The following is an 18,142-nucleotide window of genomic DNA, read 5'->3' on the forward strand; positions in this document are numbered from 1 at the left end:
ACTTAAAAAGGGGGAAAATATATACTCAAATTAACAACAATTGCATCTTAAAAAGCATACATCCAAATAACTCTTTGAATGAATAGGTAAACAGTACAAAATTTTAAATGATTGAGAACTAAGTGACAAAAGAAATCACAATGTATCAACAACTGTGTGATGTGGCCAAAGTAGTAATCAGAGGGAAACTTTTAGCTTTAAAGCCATCAATAAGAAAACAAAATAGGAAAAACAATAATTTTTTAGGAAACAAATAACTTAAGAGAAACACAAAATTATTTCCAAAATTCTTGAAAGAATAAAGAAAAACAAACAAGAGAAAACAAAATTGTTCAATAAACATCTGGCACATATGATCAGGAAAGGAAAGGGATGAAGAGATAAGATGAGCGTCACAGAAGGAGACTGACACATATATATTCAGAACTTAACATTGTAGAGGCATTTATGTACAACTTCAGCTTGATAAATACAAAAACCTAGAAAAAATGATACATTTCTTAGAAAATACAATTTCATGAATTAAACCTGAATTGTTCAAAAATCTGAAAAGGTATTCTGAAAACTATCACCCAAATAGAAAGCAAACCCAGGAGATATTATATGTGACACCTACCAAATCAGCAACAAACAGGCAATACCTATCGTCTATTGGTTTATTCAGAGTCATAGTGAAAGATGAAAATATTTCCACGTTCATTCCACAAGCAAAGTAAGATTCTGACATAAACATCCCAGAGAGAGTTCTCCCTCGTAAATATAAAATTTTAAATAAAACATTAGAAAGTGAAATCCAATTCTATACTAATAGGTCATAGCCACACATGGTTTATCCCCACAGGACAGAGAATCTGTTGACCTAATTTACCACATTAATAGTTGGGCAAGAAGAAGGAGAATATGTGAGGTTAAAAGACTTTGATAAAATCCTCAAAAATCATTATATAGAGATGAAAAAACTTGTCAACCTGCAATAACAGTATAAGTTAATTCTAACAAGCACGACATTTAATGAAGATATAGGGAGCACAGAGTTGACCCTTCATCAACTCGTGGGGCTCACAGTCAGCCCCACTTATCAGTGGCTCCTCTGTATCTGAGTTTCCTCTGTATCCGTGGTTCCACATCCATGGATTCAACCAAGCTTGGATAGTGTAGTATTGTAGTATTTACTCTTGAAAAAAAAGTGCATAAGTGGACCCACACAGTTCAAAGGTCAACTGTATTCTCATTAAATAAGAAGATAAAGCAAGATCAGTTCTCATGATTCTTACTTAATATTTTACTAGAGGTCCTAACCAACTCAACAAGATAAAAAACAAAGGAAATATAGAAGGAAACAAAGAAGCTAAATGTCATTATTGGCAGTGAATTTACTTGATTTCTCTCAGCCATAAACAGTCACTTAGAAACAATCATCGGAACAGGACTCACATACCCTGAACCAACAGCAATACCATACATTTTCAAAGGACAAGAAATGTGGGGACTTCCCTGGTGGTCCAGTGATTAAGACTCTGTGCTCCCAATGCAGGGGGCCCAGGTTCAATCCCTGGTCGGGGAACTAGAGTTCACATGTCATAACAGTAGATCCTGAGTACTGCAACTAAGACCTGGCGCAGCTAAGTAAATAAGTAAATAAATAAATAAATAAATAAATAAATAAATAAATATTAAAAAGAAAGCTTAAATTAAAAAATGTGGAAAGATGCATAAGGAGAAAATTCTAAAATGGTACTGACTCTCGGAAAAGAAGACTAATGTCAATTGAGAGACACTACTATCTTCAGTAGGTGTGGAGATAAACTCACTACCAACCTCTTGTTTGGGCAACTGAACAATCTATCTTATGGCTTGTAAATATCAAAGGGACCCTTAAAATCACTCCCATCTTCTTCCCATAGATTTTGTCAACATGCATTGAAAATTTAGGATGTGATCATACTTATTGCTTGCTTAACATGTGATGCACTAAGAAAATTTCCTAAACTTGCTCCTTGAAATTAGCATATTTTCTATTTTACACCTCTCTTAATTTAATGTCTGCTTTTCTACTGGATTATAAAACATTTCCTCATTGATTTATAATTTTTCTTTGCATAATAAATAAAATTAACCCTATGTTATTTGTGTCAGTTTCTCTCAGTTGGTTGTTATTCCTTTGTTTCTGTCAAAATAAATTTCTGCTTAATTTTCATTTATTTTAAATAATAAGCATTTGCATTTTATGTAATCAGATTTATCCATTTCCATGTTTTTGCTTTTGGGGTTTTTGGTTATGCTTAACAATGTATTCCCCATTCTAATGTTAGGGGAACCACTGACAGAAACTGCCCACCCTGGCCAGGCATGATGGTAACCACTTGCATGAGTTATCTTACAACAGGAGGTCTTGGTACGCAACGGGAAACTAACAAGCTACCACCAGCTGGAATAATTTGGGAAAGGTCAAAGGAGAGAGGAGACTCCAGTCCATATGTCCTGCCAACCTCCCAGAAGCCATCAAGCTGGAATCCATCTTGGCTGAGCGATGCGTGTGCCACCAGGAAGGACCCTGAGTCAGAATGATTGGCCAGGGCTTCCCTGGTGGCGCAGTGGTTGAGAATCTGCCTGCTAATGCAGGGGACATGGGTTCAAGCCCTGGTCTGGGAGGATCCCACATGCCGCGGAGCAACTAGGCCCGTGAGCCATAACTACTGAGCCTGCGCGTCTGGAGTCTGTGCTCCGCAACAAGGGAGGCCGCGATAGTGAGAGGCCCGCGCACCGTGATGAAGAGTGGCCCCCGCTTGCCACAACTAGAGGAAGCCCTCGCACAGAAACGAAGACCCAATACAGCAAAAATAAATAATTAATTAATTAATTAATAAACTCCTACCCCCAACATCTTTAAAAAAAAAAAAAGAATGATTGGCCAGAGACAACCCGGAAACTAACCCCATCACTATAAAATCCGAGACTGAGAGCCACGTGGAGAGCAGTCCTCCCGGGTTCCCTACCCCGCTGCTCTCTGCCCAGGCGCCCCTTCCCAATAACGTCTCTTGCTTTGTCAGCACGTGTGTCTCCTCAGACAATTCACTTCCGCGTGTTAGACAAGAGCCCACTCTTGGGCCCTGGAAGGGGTCCCCCTTCCTGCAACACTAAGATTACACATTTAATACAACTTTTTAAAGATTCTGTTTCTATGATTTAAATGTTTAACAATCTGAAATGCACTCTGATTCAAGGAGTGAGGTATCAGATTTTTGAGTCAGTTAAGAATAATTTTGGGTTGGAAGACCTCAGGGAAGGTGGCAAATTGGAGGCACATATTAACTTTCCCCTCTCTTGAAACCACCATAAAATAATGATAGAGGGATTTTTAAACATGCATAAGCCAAAAAGCAGATGATATCAGCTACAGAATGATGATGGAACTGAGCTGAGTCGGGAGAGGAATGGGACCAAGGAATGGGACCACGGAACCCTAAGAAGGTGGACAGGATGAAAACACTTGATCCCCAGGAGACTCCACAATTAACAGCACATGGTTACTTCTTCACGTCTAGGTAAAAGGATAAGGCTAAGGTAAGCAGGAGTGGCTGAAGATTCATATAAGAAGCAGTCAGACTTACTCCAATGGCCCTTCCCTCCTGCAAGAGGGGGCAGTGGACTTTCTAGAGGATAAAACACAGGATCCCTGGAAGCGAGCTGATCATGCCCAGATGTGTGGAGTTTACATCCAAATGCAGGGAGATTAAGCAAATTTACACCTGCTGAGCTGAGGCCCCCTAACTCTGCCCCAGCCAGGAATTCAGGAGCAGCTGACTGGATGGTTTGGGCTCAGAGACCCTCTTGCATTGTGGTCAAAATCTCGGTCAGAACTACAGTCATTCAAAAGCTCAGCTGGGGCTGGACAGTCTCTTCCGAGGTAGCTCACTGTCCTGCCTGGCAGCCTGGTCCTGGCCAGTTGTGAGGAGCCTCAGTTTTTCCCACATAGGCATCTTGAGGGTCCTCACAACTTGGTGGTGGTCTCTCCAGGGAGCAAATAACCAGACAGACAGCCAACCAGCCAGACGAAAACCATTCTTTTTATTACTAGCCTCAGAAGTCACATAGCATCATCCCTTCATTTCCACGTGATGCCATCAGGGCCCAGGGGAAACTCAGACACTCTGTCCTTCTCCATCCCCATGTTCCCCATTCTCAGAGGCAGTGAAAAATCCCACTTTTGCTGTGAAGATGTTAGTAGGGGCTGAACCTACAACCCAACCACCCATGATGAGGCAGTGCTGCTATGAATGAGTGCCTCATTTTTGCAAGCAGTGAGTTTGGCAGGGTCCAGATAAGAAGCTGAATTTACAAACCCACCTAGCACTGTGGTTATCACCTAACAGGGGAACTGCCTACTTAAAAAAAAAGGTTAAATAGGATCCAGTCATAACATAATATCCAAAATGAGAAAGATAATCAACAGACAGCAATACCAAGATGAATCAGTTGTTGGAATTGTCCGACAAGGATTATGGAAGCATAAAAATGCTTCAACACGTAGTTACAAATTATCTTGGAACAAAAGGAAAACCAGAAAACCAAAGAAGTGAATACTATAAATAGAACAAGATACCAGATAAATTGAACCAGATGACCAGATAACTGAAATAAAAAAGCTCACTAGATGGTCTCAATAGCAGAGCAAAGATGACAGAGGATTAGGATAAATGAACTGGAGAATCAGTGAATACATGAATTGGATTTACCTAATCTGAATATCAGAGAGAAAGTGGACTAAAAAAATAAGGGAATAGCTTCAGTGAGCTGTGAAGAAACAAAAGAACTAACATTCATATTATTTGCACTAAAGAAAAAACAGAGAAAGAGACACTGACAAAATACTTGAAGAAATAATGGATGAATACTCCCCAAGTATGGTGAAAGATGTAAACTTACAGATTCAAGAGACTGAGTTAACACCAAATAGGTTATACCCAAGAAATCCACTCCTGAAACATCTGAAAATTTTAAACAAACAAACAAAAATCTTAAAATTGGCTAGAGAGGGACCATATTACTTACAGAGAACAACAATTCATATGACAGGAAGTTTCCCATCTGAAACCACGGAGGACAGAAGGAAATGGCAAAACATTTTTCAAGTACTGAAAGAAAAGAACTGCCAACCACAAATTCTATATCTGGTGAAACTATCATTCAGGAATGCACAGGAAATAAAGATGTTCTCAAATAAAAGGAAATGAAAACAAAGATCACTAGCAAACTTATCTTTTAAGTAGGGCTAAGAAATTTTTTAAAGAGAAAGAAATTGATAGCAAAAGAAGGCTTGGGACTTTAGAAGGAAATAAAAACATTGGAATGGGTAAAAAAGAGGGGCAAATAAGACTAATCTCATTAGTTTCTTAAATCATATTTGATGGTTAAAGCAAAATTAAAACATCACCTAAGTGATGCCCTACATATGTAGAGAAAATTCTTAAGACAATTATATTTAAAGAACCAAGAGGGTAAATGGACCTAAATGGAAATAAGGTTTCTGCACTTTGTTCGGAGATAAAAATTCCATATCAGTAGACTGTTATCAGTTAAATATGTATATTGTAATACCTAGAGAAACCAAGGTAGACTATACATTTGGTCATAAAACAAAGCTCAATACATTTAAAATAATTGAAATTGTTCATAGCATATTCTGTAACCATATGGAACCAACTAGAATTAACAACATAAAAACAATATAAAAATCTCCAAACATCTGGAAATCAAACAACACACATGTAAACAATCTCTGAGTCAAAGAGGAATTTAAAAAAGAAATTAAAAGTGCATAGAACTGAATGAAAGTGGACACACAACATAACAAAACGTGTGAGATGCAGCTAAAGCAGTATAGGAAGTAAATTTATAGCAATAATTGCTTATAATTAGGAAACAAGTTTCTAAAATTTATAATCTAATTTCCTACCTTAAGAAATTAGAGAAAAGAAGAGCAAAATTAACCCATATAAGGAAAGATATAGTGAAGATAAGAGATCAATAAAATTGGAAAATAATAGAAGAAATCAATGGAACAAAAATCTGATTCAAAAAAATTAATAAAAATTATAAAGCTCTAAGAAGACTGACAGAGATGGGAGGAAGACAAATCATCAGTATCAGGGATGAAACCAGGGCTGTTCCTATGCATCGTGCATTCACTAAAAGGATGAAAAGGGAATATTACAAATAACAAATAAATTTGATAACTTAGAGGCATCAGTTCCTTAAAAATCACCAACTATCAACACTCAACCACAGTGAAAACATATAACCTGAATAGTCCTCTACTAAGTAAAGAAATTAAGCTTGTAATTAAAAAGCTCCTGAAAGGAAAAAAAAATGTCAAGAAAAATATCTCAAGATCTCATTTCAAAGTACAACCTGAACTAAATTGAGCTGTATTGTTGTTGATTGCAGCCCAGAACTGGATTACTACAGCAAATCTAATTAGCATTACTTGTTTAAAAAAATTTTAAAAAAGAGCAAAAAGCTTGTTTTGCACTAGCCAGATAAAATAAGTAAACAAAAATTCACAAAGATAAACATAAAAGGTTCTTTGTAGATCTTGATTTAGAAACTCTATCTATAGCTATTTGAGGACAAAATATTGTCCCTGTACCCGAGCAGGACCCTATGGGGCCTTCTTGGGACAGACCCCTCCCCCCATATCCTCTGCTTTAGCTCCTCTCTGAAGTACCCAGATAAGAGTATCTGATGCACATTTCCTCAGTTTTTCAGATGCTAAAACCACCACCAAATGGAAGAAACTAACTACTTGATGGTCAGGAGCATGTAGCCCCCAGACCTTCTGGCACCTAAGGACTGATCACCGTCAATCAATCAGAGGATTGTGCATGAGCTGATCACACATCCTGGGACCCCTACCCCCCCACCCCCCCGCACCCTTGCCTTTAAAAATGCTTTGCTGAAAACTTTCAGGGAGTTCAGGGGTTTTTAAGCACAAGCCAGCCATCTCCTTGCATGGCTCGGCAATAAACCTTTCTCTGCTCCAAACTCCAACGTTTGGTTTGTTTGGCCTCACTCCGTGTTGCGCACTTGAACTTGCGTCAGGTAACAGCCTGATGAAAATAACATTCTGAGTCAAAGAATAAATTCACTCCACACACATTCTTATATGAAGGTTACTATATTAATAAATCTGCAGGTCAAACAACTTTTAAAAACATATCTGTATTAATCTCAGGGACAGAATTATTTTAAAAAACCTTTTTGATTTGCATATTTTTAAATTTAATAACCTTGGTATAAGAAGGTGCCTATGTGTAAAGAGAGTTTATTGTTTGAACATTCTGATACATTTTATTTTATACACTTTTGTGTCAGTACCTTTTACCCCTCAGTAAAATTTATGTATTTGTAATTAATGTTCCTGAAAAATTTTAAATATTTTTCTTAAAAATAGTCAAGAGTTATGTCTCAATGTAAAGTAAAAACAAATTTTAATTGCCTTATTGGTCATTTTCCAGTACAATCAATTTAGTAATCAATAATTTAATCAGATTCACCCTCTGGTTTAAATATTGAAAAATGTCTTTTTAAGAATTACTATAATTAAACTGATTGATGTGGTTTTCATATTTATTATAGCTTTTAAAGTCAATTTATCTACTGAATGTTTAAGTTAAATCACAAGAGGGCCTGTTTATGAAGTTTGTTAAAGTGGGGTTGGTCTCTAAAAACAAACAAACAACAACAAAGCCTGTTATACTACCCTAGCAATTCCATTTTAGTTTTTTAAAAAGTTTATTTATTTTTGATGCCCCTAATGAAAATTTTAGAAATTATTGCTACTTTCTATTAAATTAAGATCAGATGATTTATAAGACTTAGATGGTTTCAGTAAATAAAATTCTGAGATGAGGACACAGAATGATCCCTCTCGGCATGATTCCAGGATGGTGTTGGCAGGCCTTTAATTTGGTCCTGAACTTTTAATACCCAGGGTTTTGCTTCATTTTTTCTTCTTTTTTATATGCTGAATTCAAGCTTATAGATGGAGATGGCATAAGGCATCACTCTAGACAGTAGACTTTTATAGCTCAGATATTGGTTTCCTCGTCTTACAATGTAATATTTCAGACATGGCCTTAGGATAACTCACTTAACCCTAAACCACAGCCCTGGTGACATCAGACACTCTGCAAAGCCCATTAACCCCCATGGCCCCTTGTCTGCACCAGCTGGCTGTAACGGAGAGGCAACCACACTTGCTTGGTTGGCAAACAACATTTTTTCCTAAAGACAGAGCTGCAGCTTGGTCAATTCCCATCTCAGCCCACCAGGTGGGTCGCCTGCTGGTTCCTGGCTTGCTGCTGCTGAGACCCAGCGTGTGAGGGGATAAGGTCATTTGAGGCAGGGACCAAGGTGCTAGGGGAGCTCCCTGCTTTCATGTCACCTCTTTCCCTGACTCTGAGTAAGGGTGTGTCCCAGCTCTGACTGAAACAGAGAAACTAAAAATAGAATTACCATATGACCCAGCAATCCCACTACTGGGCATATACCCAGAGAAAACCATAACTCAAAAAGACACATGCACCCCAATGTTCGTTGCTGTGCTATTTACAATAGCCAGGTCATGGAAGCAACCTAAATGCCCATTGACAGAAGAATGGATAAAGAAGATGTGGTACATATATGCAATGGAATTACTCAGCCATAAAAAGGAATGAAATTGGGTCATTTGTAGAGATGTGGATGGATCTAGAGACTGTCATACAGAGTGAAGTAAGTCAGAAAGAGAAAGACAAATATCGTATATTAACGCATATATGTGGAACCTAGAAAAATGGTACAGATGAACCAGTTTTCAGGGCAGAAATACAGACACAGATGTAGAGAACAAATGTATGGACACCAAGGGGGGAAAGTGGCAGCGGGGTGGTGGTGTTGGATGAATTGGGAGATTGGGATTGATATGTATACACTAATATGTATAAAATGGATGACTAATAAGAACCTGCTGTATAAAAAAATAAATAAAATTCAAAAAAAAATGCACAGCAGGCGGGGGAGGAAAGATGGGGGCAGGAGAGGAACCACAGACCATAAACAAAAGATCAAAACAGCAGTTTCTCTAGAGAGAGAAGACCTAGAAGCAGAGAAGCACGACCACCCTGGAGAAGTTCACAGCCCCTCACAACCATTCCTGTGTATTTACTAACAACAGGGTCCCGGGAAGTCTGCGAAGACGAAAGGGCATCCTGTAAAGCGCCTGGCACAGGGAGATGCGCGATGAGTCGGACCTTTCCTGTACATCCTCGCGATGGTTATTACAGCAGCCGAGAAAGAAAGTGACGAATGAAAGATGGCTCTGTGTGTGTGTGTGTGTGTGTGTGTGTGTGTGTGAAGAAATGGAGCTCCATCAACATCTTCAGAGATCCCAATCTCAAAGGTGGTTAGAAAGAGACCTCTTGCCACTATACGCTGAGTATCTCTCTCTAGCATTGTGGCAGATCTGAAAATGAGGGTAAGAAAACTTAGAGAAGAAATAGAGTTAATAAAAAAAAAAATTCCAAGCAAAGTGTCTTCTATAACAGGTGTTCGTTGATGGATTAACTTCATGTTTAGTACAGGAATTGTTAAAAGGATAAAGAAATAAGTAAGAAAGAAACTCGACCTCTGGGTCAAGTTCAAGGTCAGAGTGACCCCGATGTTGGCTGTTCATGATGTATATGAGTTATTAATTGGCGTGAGGTGACAGAAGTGACAGGAAAGGGGCTGGGAATCCGAAGACTTGTGTCTTGCCGTGACCGATTTTGTAAAGCACGTTCAGAAACACACAAAAAAGCTCTAGCCCTGTCCGGTACTGTCCTGCACCAGTGTCTCTTACTCTGCTCACCCCAAAGACCTCACCCCTCTTCTGCTTTTCTAGCCTTTTCCGTTCCTACACTGGTTCTCAACACAACTGGGAAGCAGGCAGTGAATTACTCCCCTCTGGACCCCCCACTCTGACTTGCAAGGTCCCAGCTACCCCTCCCATGTCTCACCGCCTACTTAATTCTCTTCCTTTTCCTCCCCTGTGGTGCTTTGCTCACAGCAAGCTTTCTATTAACCCCCATGGAGGTGTTAAATGATAACCCGGGTGTTAACTGAAGTGTGAATTCTCTCTGGATTATTTAAAGTTTGAAAGCAGGCTCTTTAAAGACCCAAACATTCAGTTACACAGGGAGCAAGACGAGGGACTTCCCTGTGACCTTCCCTCTGGCTTTGGAAGAGGGCTGGGGTTTAGGAGTTTTGCCAGTCGGGGGAGGTGAGCTGGACCTCACCAGGCCAGCATAAATTCTCTGCAGACAGGCTCATTCTACCTCTTTGGACTCACACCATTTCAAACTTGCACTTTGTTGGCAAATCCTGTTCACTGTCATATCTGGAGTTTGATGCCCTATTGGAAGCTTTTCTCCCAAGACAAGTACCACTGTCACTGTGAGTTTTTCCACAGATTTTTACAACTGGTAGCTAGCAGTCCATGTGGGGCTGCATTTTTGGAAGTTGCCAGTGACAGCTAGATATGAAGAGATTCTATGAACATCTGAGGTCCAGCAGTGAAATACATGCATTTTGGGTAAATGGAGAATATACCTATATCTGTATCTATCTGTTGGAAGGTGGTCATGTTAGCTTCAGATGGTAACCACCATGCTAAAATCCAAACCACTATGGATTCTGAAGGGGGAGAGTTTGTAGCACTATCCCTCATCAAATAATCAAATATTCTGTAGCAAATAACACACACATCTTTCTTAGAGGTTGGAAGTTTTGTTTTTGTTTGTTTTTGGCCACGTGGTGTGGCTTGTGGGAATCCCCGACCAGGGCTCGAACCCAGGGCCTGTGTAGTGGAAGTGGAGTCCTAACCACTGGACCACCAGGGAATTCCCTGGAAGGTCATTTTTAATTTAATAATTACTTCTGCTGTGCATCAAGTTTCCTCTAAAGCACACTTTCTGTGCTTTTTCTATCAGATTTAAATTAAAAAGAATGAGGTTTTTTAAACGTATTAAAATATTCTCATTGAATTGATAGTAAAGTACTTCCAATTTTGAAGGAGAGCAGTGAGGCTAGGGTGCAGCAGCTGAACGACAGAGCATCTGGAAGAGGCCATAGCAGTGGGCTGTCCTAAGGATGATCTAATGATGTGGTACGCAGGAATTAGAACATTCTAAACTAACGGCCAGCTGTAGAGGCCCAAACACACATCTTTGGAGAATTAGTACACATCAGTGTTCTCGAAGTTATCTGAAACGTGTTGACATCAATCGGTGCATCTATGAATTACAATTGTAGATTCTGTTTTTTTCTCCCCTTGCTATCATTCGAGTGGAAAAGGGGGAAATGGTGGGAAAATTTTTTTTTCTGAGTTAAAAAATAGCAGATTTTTTCTTTCATTTTTACATACTATACATTCATTTTTAAATCCTGTATTTAAAAAATAGCAGTGTTAATTAATCATGTCTGACTCCTATTTTAATATAGTTTGAAACATGTTGCACAAATGTTACATGAGATTGAAACGGAGAACGTGAGAAGGTACAGCTGTTATTCAAATAGCTCCTCAAGTTTCAGAAGCTCCAGGACATTTTCAAAGGTCACCGCTTCGGGAGATGGACTTCTGGCTGAAATAATCTCTAATGATTCACACAGAGATACAGAACGTGATCGCAGTGTTTTAGCCTCTGTGGATCTCCTGATATGCATATAATGTTCACTTCACCTACATCATCTAAGTCTGTGGGAGAGTCTGTCTTCGTCAGATTCTGCTCACAGGGGGCCAATGACTGATTGCCTTCCAGTTTATTTAGAATATGTGGAGAAGCCAGAGGGAGCCGAGTATTTTGTCATAAATGCAAATGTGGAAGGCAAAATGAGTTTCAAAGCTCTCTTCCAGGGTGCAGTAGGGAGACACAGACTGGGCTTTTAAGTTTTCGGTTCAAGTCCTAGGGCGTAAACTACAGCAGCCAAGGCGTTTTGTTGAAGGGGGAATAAGGTACAGCACGTGAGGGATGGGGGCGGGCGCACGCGCCCCACGTAGTTAAGATTCTCTCCTTAAAAAAAGAAGGGAAAGGAAAAGAACTTCCGCCCTTTAACATGAAGTTCACGCACACGTAGCTAAAATTTTCTGGACTCCGGCGCATCCCCGAGGCCCCGCGGGCGGCTTCCCCCGGGGCGGGCAGTCGGAGGAGCCGGACGGTGACGCACCGAGTCGTCCTCAGCTCGCGTCCCTCTCCGACCGCGCAGCGCGGAGCCGCAGGGCAGCGGCTGGGAGACCGCGAGCCCCGGTGCAGCTTGCGCCCCGGTGCCGAGCGCGCCCCGAGCCCCGCGCCCCCGGGAGCGAGGCCGGTCGGCGGCCGCGCCGGAGCCGGTGCGGAGCGGGCGGGAGGCGGATGCGGGTCCGCGCGGGCGCCGCATCCTCCGCTTCCAGCCGAGTCGCATCCGGAGCGCCCGCAGCTCGGATCCGGGGAGGAAGGTGGGCCCGGAGGAGGCGGGACGGGAGAGGGGTCGGGGAGGGGTCGGGGAGGGGTCCCGGGGAAGGGGGCGGGGAAGGGGAGCGTGGATGGGGGAGGGAAGGACGGAGGAACGCGCAGAGCCGAGCGGCGGCCGCGGGTGGGCACGGGCGCGCGGGGCCGGCGGCGGCCACGGGAACCGGGAGCGGCTCCGGGAGCGTGTCCAGTGCGTCCGGCGGCGCCGGACCTCCTCCCGCCCCACCCAGCTCCCGGCCGAGACGCGCGGTCCGGGCCCTCGTGTGATCCGGCCCCGCTTTCTCCGTCCACAGATGCTCCGGGCGCCGGCCGTGCTGTGCGTGTGCGCGGCCGCCTGGTGCGCGCAGGCTCTGGCGGCGGCCGCGGGCCGGCCGGACGGCGGCAATTTTCTGGACGACAAACAATGGCTCAGCACGGTGTCCCAGTACGACCGGGAGGCCGGACAGTGGAACCGATTCCGAGACGTAAGTCGGCGCCTTCCCGCGCGCGAGCGCGCTGCCCGGGGCGGGGTGGGGGTCGGGTTGGGGCGCTGGGAGGAAGTGGGCGCCTTGGAGGCCGCACCGTGCTGGGGGGTCGCCTACCCGGGGTCCTGGTGCCCCCAGGTCCCCACGGTCCTCTCCCCGCCCCCAAAGGTTCGCAAAGTGCCACCTGCCCAACTTTGCACGGGGCCTGGCGCTGGCGGGCACGGCCAGGGGGCTGGCGAGGCGCTACGCTGAGGTGGCCTCGATCTCGCGTCTGGCGGCGCAGCCGGTGGCCTGGGGGGCGGGAGCGGGAAGGTGTGGGCTCGTCGGCGCCCGCCCGCTCCCGGGGACTGAGGGTGTCTGGGGCCCCGGTGAGCGTCAGCCTCCACACCCGGCGAGGACCTGCACTCGATCACGATGCGCGGCGAGGGTGGGCCGCTGGGGCGGCAGTGACAGGGTTAAGCTGGGGACCCCCCCCCGACCCCCCCACCCCCCACGTCCCGCATCCTACTCGGGAGCTTCGTCCGGGACGATGAGGGCTATCGAGACGCAGCCTGTACCTGAGACCCGACCGCGGGTCGCTGCGCACCTGCTGGTCAGTGTCCATCCGCTGGTCAGTGTCCACCGCACGCGGACGCAACGGAGCCGCGGGGCTGGGCGCGGTGGTCTCGGTGGGGCTGCCCCTCCCCCCACCCCCTTAAGCCTCTGTGGTCGGGTTGGCGGACGCCAGCCGCGCTCCGCACACCTGAGGACCCTCTGGACCCGCCCGCAGCGCCTCGTGCGCAGAGGCGGATCTGCTCCCTCGGGCAGATCACACTCCGTGCTCATTTGGGAAATTGGGAAAGTGAGTGGAAGCTCGGGCTAATTTCATCCTGGGCCCTTTACCCCCAGCCGCTCGCAACACCCCACGTGGAGCCGATTCTGGCAGCCGGATTCCGCAAGAAACGCTCATTTTTACTTTAAAATTCGACGTAGCATCTCATTGATAATAGGCCTGCGTATAGGTGGTGGAAAACGATGATGGTCGCATTTAACAGGGCTCTGTCTTACATGCCTGTGAGTGAAGCCTAAGCAGCATTTTACTGCTGAGGACAATTTCTTTTACCGGCGAACCCCTTACCCTCCTGTTTTATTCAAGTTGATGCTGATGTCGAATACGATCCAAAAGGTCAGCAGGCGAATGAGATATTTCTAAACCTAGGGGAAAATTTCTGTCCATCCTGCCTACATTTGGGTTGAACATTTGTAACTGTCTGAATAATGCTTCCTATTATGACATTTCGTTGCTGAATGGCTACTTTAAAAATCTTTAGAAAATGGATTTTATGCTTCCTTCTCTAAAACATATTTTAAATCTTGAATACCTTAGTATTCTGACTTTATTCAAATTACTTTATTGAATTATTAAGAGCAAACCAGTCTGTACTCGGACAGTTTGTAAATGTGCTTGATTTAAACGACTGAGAAAGCTGAGTGGCCTGGAAGGATTAAATATTCCAGGATTCCTGCAGCCAGCTTCTACGGAGACCAAGTAGACTATTGTATTGCTACCATGTTTGCAGTTATTTTTATGTGTTCTCAGGGGCAAAATCCATCAAAATTATATTTTAAATTTAAGTAAAGGATTTACTGAGGTTTTTTTTTTTAGCAAACATGTTTGAAGTACATGCAAATATACATGCAAGTGTAATAGGGATTTATTTGAAAAACTTCTGCAAGGTTTTAGGCTTACCATTTTAGTAAGACAGTTAAATTTTGTGGATGGCTTCTGGAGGGCAAGCAGGAGATAAGTGATTGTTCCCCCCTGAACCACCTGTAGCTTATTGTTAACATGATAAAAGGTGTGCTGACAGTGTGAGGTCTCAATGCTGAATGCACGCTGTACCCTTATTTAGACCGCCCACCCCACTGGCAATTTACATATTTTCTTTACGTTTTGGGGAATTGTTAGGTTGATAATTTCTTTCTTTTTCACAATGTTGTTTATTGGTTGGTTCATTTTAAACTGGGAACACATGGTTAGGAGGCATTGCTTGAAACAAGTCTGTACTGCACGGATCTACCTTCAAATGTTCTGCCTCAGCTCTGATATCTTAAATAATGGCGTTGCATACTCAGTTTGTATAAAGGCAAAGAAACAAGGAAATCTGAACCTCTTCTTTTGGAAACAGTTTGACTGAAGCACTATCTGTTTAGTGCTTTTCTCATATTAAAATATAATTAATTTCATTTAGAAAAAAGCTTTGAGATTTCTTAGCATAATTGATGCTGAAATGAATTCTTACCTTCTTGTGGCTATTTTACACAGTTACCATTACTTTAGAAGTAACTCCTTAATGAAAGCTGGAAATATATTTTCTTTCGAATGATATTGGAAAACTATTTTGAATAATATTTGAAAATACAATTAATCATTCTATTTTAATTGAATAATTTAAAAAATAAATGTAGTCTTTAAGTAGGTTTTTTATAATATAAATTGTTTTATATAATAAAGCTTTAGAAATAAGGACCATGGTTAGGAAATATGTGAGAGCAGGTGAACAGAAGCAGCAGCATCGTTGATGACTCAGTGGTGAAGCGTGAGTCATCTTCCCAGTTTCCTCAGGATAAATCACAGAGAAATAAGAAAACCACAGGCAAGCTTACAGTGAGTAAGTATTAACATAGGAGAAGCTTCAAGTAATTTTGACCACTCTATACCCTGTACTAGCAACACTCTTTGAATAAACTTTTATTGCCCTTTTAAAGTGTACAAAATGACGTATAGACACAGAACTTTTATCCTTTTGAAAATTAAAAGGATATATTATATTTGGTTATTGGTATAAAATTCCTGTAGAGATTCTAGTCTCCATGTTTTAGGAAAAAGTTTAATTTGCAGATAGAAAGAGGTCAACACATTTTAAAATAAGTGTGGTAGATTGAGCCAGCCTATTCAGGGTATAATGATGAGATGTTGAAGTAAAGCAGACAGAAAACTCTCAACCTCAGGCTATGTTAAGTAGATAGATACACTGGTTGCGTGGCATTTCTACTTTTTTAGTTCTGTTGAGTGGTGATAAAATCCAGAACCCAAGACTCCTCAGTGGGGGAGTTGTGGGAATACTACGACCTTCACCAGGTACAGGGTAGAGACCCCCCCTCACCCCGTTTTTGCAAACATGAATGTACACACCAGTCTATTAGGAGAATTGGATATCAGTATCATTATAAGGAAACCGTGAATCACATGGTTTATATATTATATATTTCAAACATTTATGATTTATAAGTCAATTAAACTATACTCTTTATCATGTAATAAATGAGTATGGAATTTGGAAACCAATAAATTAATCGGCAGTAAATGATATAATACCACCGTCAACCTTTTATATTATTGATTTCACTGGAGGACATATACTAATTAGGAATGATGGAAGGGATACTGTATGTTGGCCGCAGTACAATAAAAGTCTAGCAAAAGTGGCAGTGTTGGTCGTGCTAATTTTAAATAACTCATATAATCAAATCAGAATTCTGTCCTTAAATTGAAATTCCAGTGCTTCTGGGTTACATTTCTTTTTCAATAAAAATACCTGGGAGTGGTGGGTAGGGGGAAGAGGTAGGGATGAATAGGTGGATCACAGAGAAATCTTTTTTTTAATCAAAGATACTTTAAAAAAATTTTTTTTCAGAAATATAGTCAATTTACAATGTTGTGTTAGTTTCAGGTCTACAATAAAGTGATTCAGTTATATATATATATATATATATATACAAGATATATGTATGTATGTGTGTGTATATATATATATCTATACACACACACACAAGATATTGAGTATAGTTCACTGTGCTATACAGTAGGTCCTTGTTGATTATTTTATATATAGTGGTATGTATATTTTAATCCCAAACTCCTACTAATTTATCCCTTCCACCAACCTTTCCCCTTCAGTAACCATAGTTTGTTTTCTATGTCTGTGAGTGAGTCTGTTTATGTTTTGTAAATAAGTTCATTTGTATAATTTTTTTAGATTCCACATATACGTGATATCGTATGATACTTGTCTTTCTCTGACTTAGTTCACTCAGTATGATAATCTCTAGGTCCATCCATGTTGCTGCAATTGGCATTATTTCCTTCTTTTTTATGGCTGAGTAATATTCCGTTTATATACATGTACCACATATTCTTTATCCAGTCCTCTGTCCATTGACATTTAGGTTGCTTCCATGTCTTGGCTATTGTAAATAATGCTGCTGTGAACATTTGGGTGTGTGTATCTTTTTGGAATTAGTGTTTTCGTTTTCTTCAGATATGTACAGTATGGAGGTTCCTTAAAAAACTAAAAGCAGAGTTACCATATAATCCAGCGATCCCACTCCTGGGGATATATCTGGAGAAAACTATAATTTGAAAGATACATGCACCACAGAGGATTTTTTGGGCAGTGAAAATAGTCTGTATGATAGTAAGATGGTAGATACATGTCACTGTACATTTGTCCAAGCCCAAGGGTGAGCCCTAAGGTAAACCATGGACTTTGGGTGAGTATGATGTGTCCTGTAGTGGGATCAGTTGTCACATTGTAACAAATGTCGCATCCGGTGGGGAGGGTGACAAGGGAAATTCATGCACGTGTGGGCAGTGCGTATATGAGAAATCTCAGTACCTTCCTCTCAGTTTTTCTGTGAACCTAAAACTGCTCTACAGAAGTAGAGTCTTAAGGGGCTTCCCTGGCGCAGTGGTTAAGAATCCGCCTGCCAATTCAGGGGACACAGGTTTGAGCCCTGGTCCGGGAAGATCCCACATGCCGCGTAGCAACTAAGCCCGTGCACCACAACTACTGAGCCTGCGCTCTAGAGCCCACGAACCACAACTAGAGAAAGCCTGCGCGCAGCAAGGAAGACCCAACAGAGCCAAAAAAAAAAAAAAAAAAAAAAGTAGAGTCAAAAAAAATCATAACCACAACTCCATCACCTCAAAAAACAGATTAAAAACCAGGGGCTCGTTTTGAACAGTTTTAAGAAGCAGTTACCATTTGTGTTGCAAAACCTGAAATCAACTTCAGTTACATTTGTTCCTTGAGTAATTTTTAATACTCTTTAGATGTATTGGAAGCAGTAGGTAGTAAAGTTTTACAATTTAACTTTAAAAATGCAACCTTA

At 41.9% G+C, this 18,142-nt stretch overlaps 1 protein-coding gene across 5 annotated transcripts in view; it reads left to right on the top strand.

Moving 5' to 3' along the window:
• The first annotated feature begins 6,693 nt into the window (after positions 1-6,693).
• The window catches only part of SPOCK3 (SPARC (osteonectin), cwcv and kazal like domains proteoglycan 3), a 374,306-nt gene continuing 362,857 nt past the window's right edge, over positions 6,694-18,142 (top strand). For 3 of the 5 annotated variants that reach the window (XM_060101610.1, XM_060101612.1, XM_060101613.1), the window contains exon 1: positions 12,818-12,988. In XM_060101610.1, the coding sequence (XP_059957593.1) occupies positions 12,818-12,988 (171 nt within the window). Of the gene's footprint in view, positions 6,724-12,817; positions 13,007-18,142 lie in introns of those variants that run through there. The other 2 variants (XM_060101614.1, XM_060101609.1) reach the window with 2 other exon arrangements.

The sequence above is a fragment of the Mesoplodon densirostris genome, chromosome 6 (genome assembly GCF_025265405.1).
Source record: "Mesoplodon densirostris isolate mMesDen1 chromosome 6, mMesDen1 primary haplotype, whole genome shotgun sequence".
Taxonomy (NCBI): domain Eukaryota; kingdom Metazoa; phylum Chordata; class Mammalia; order Artiodactyla; family Ziphiidae; genus Mesoplodon; species Mesoplodon densirostris.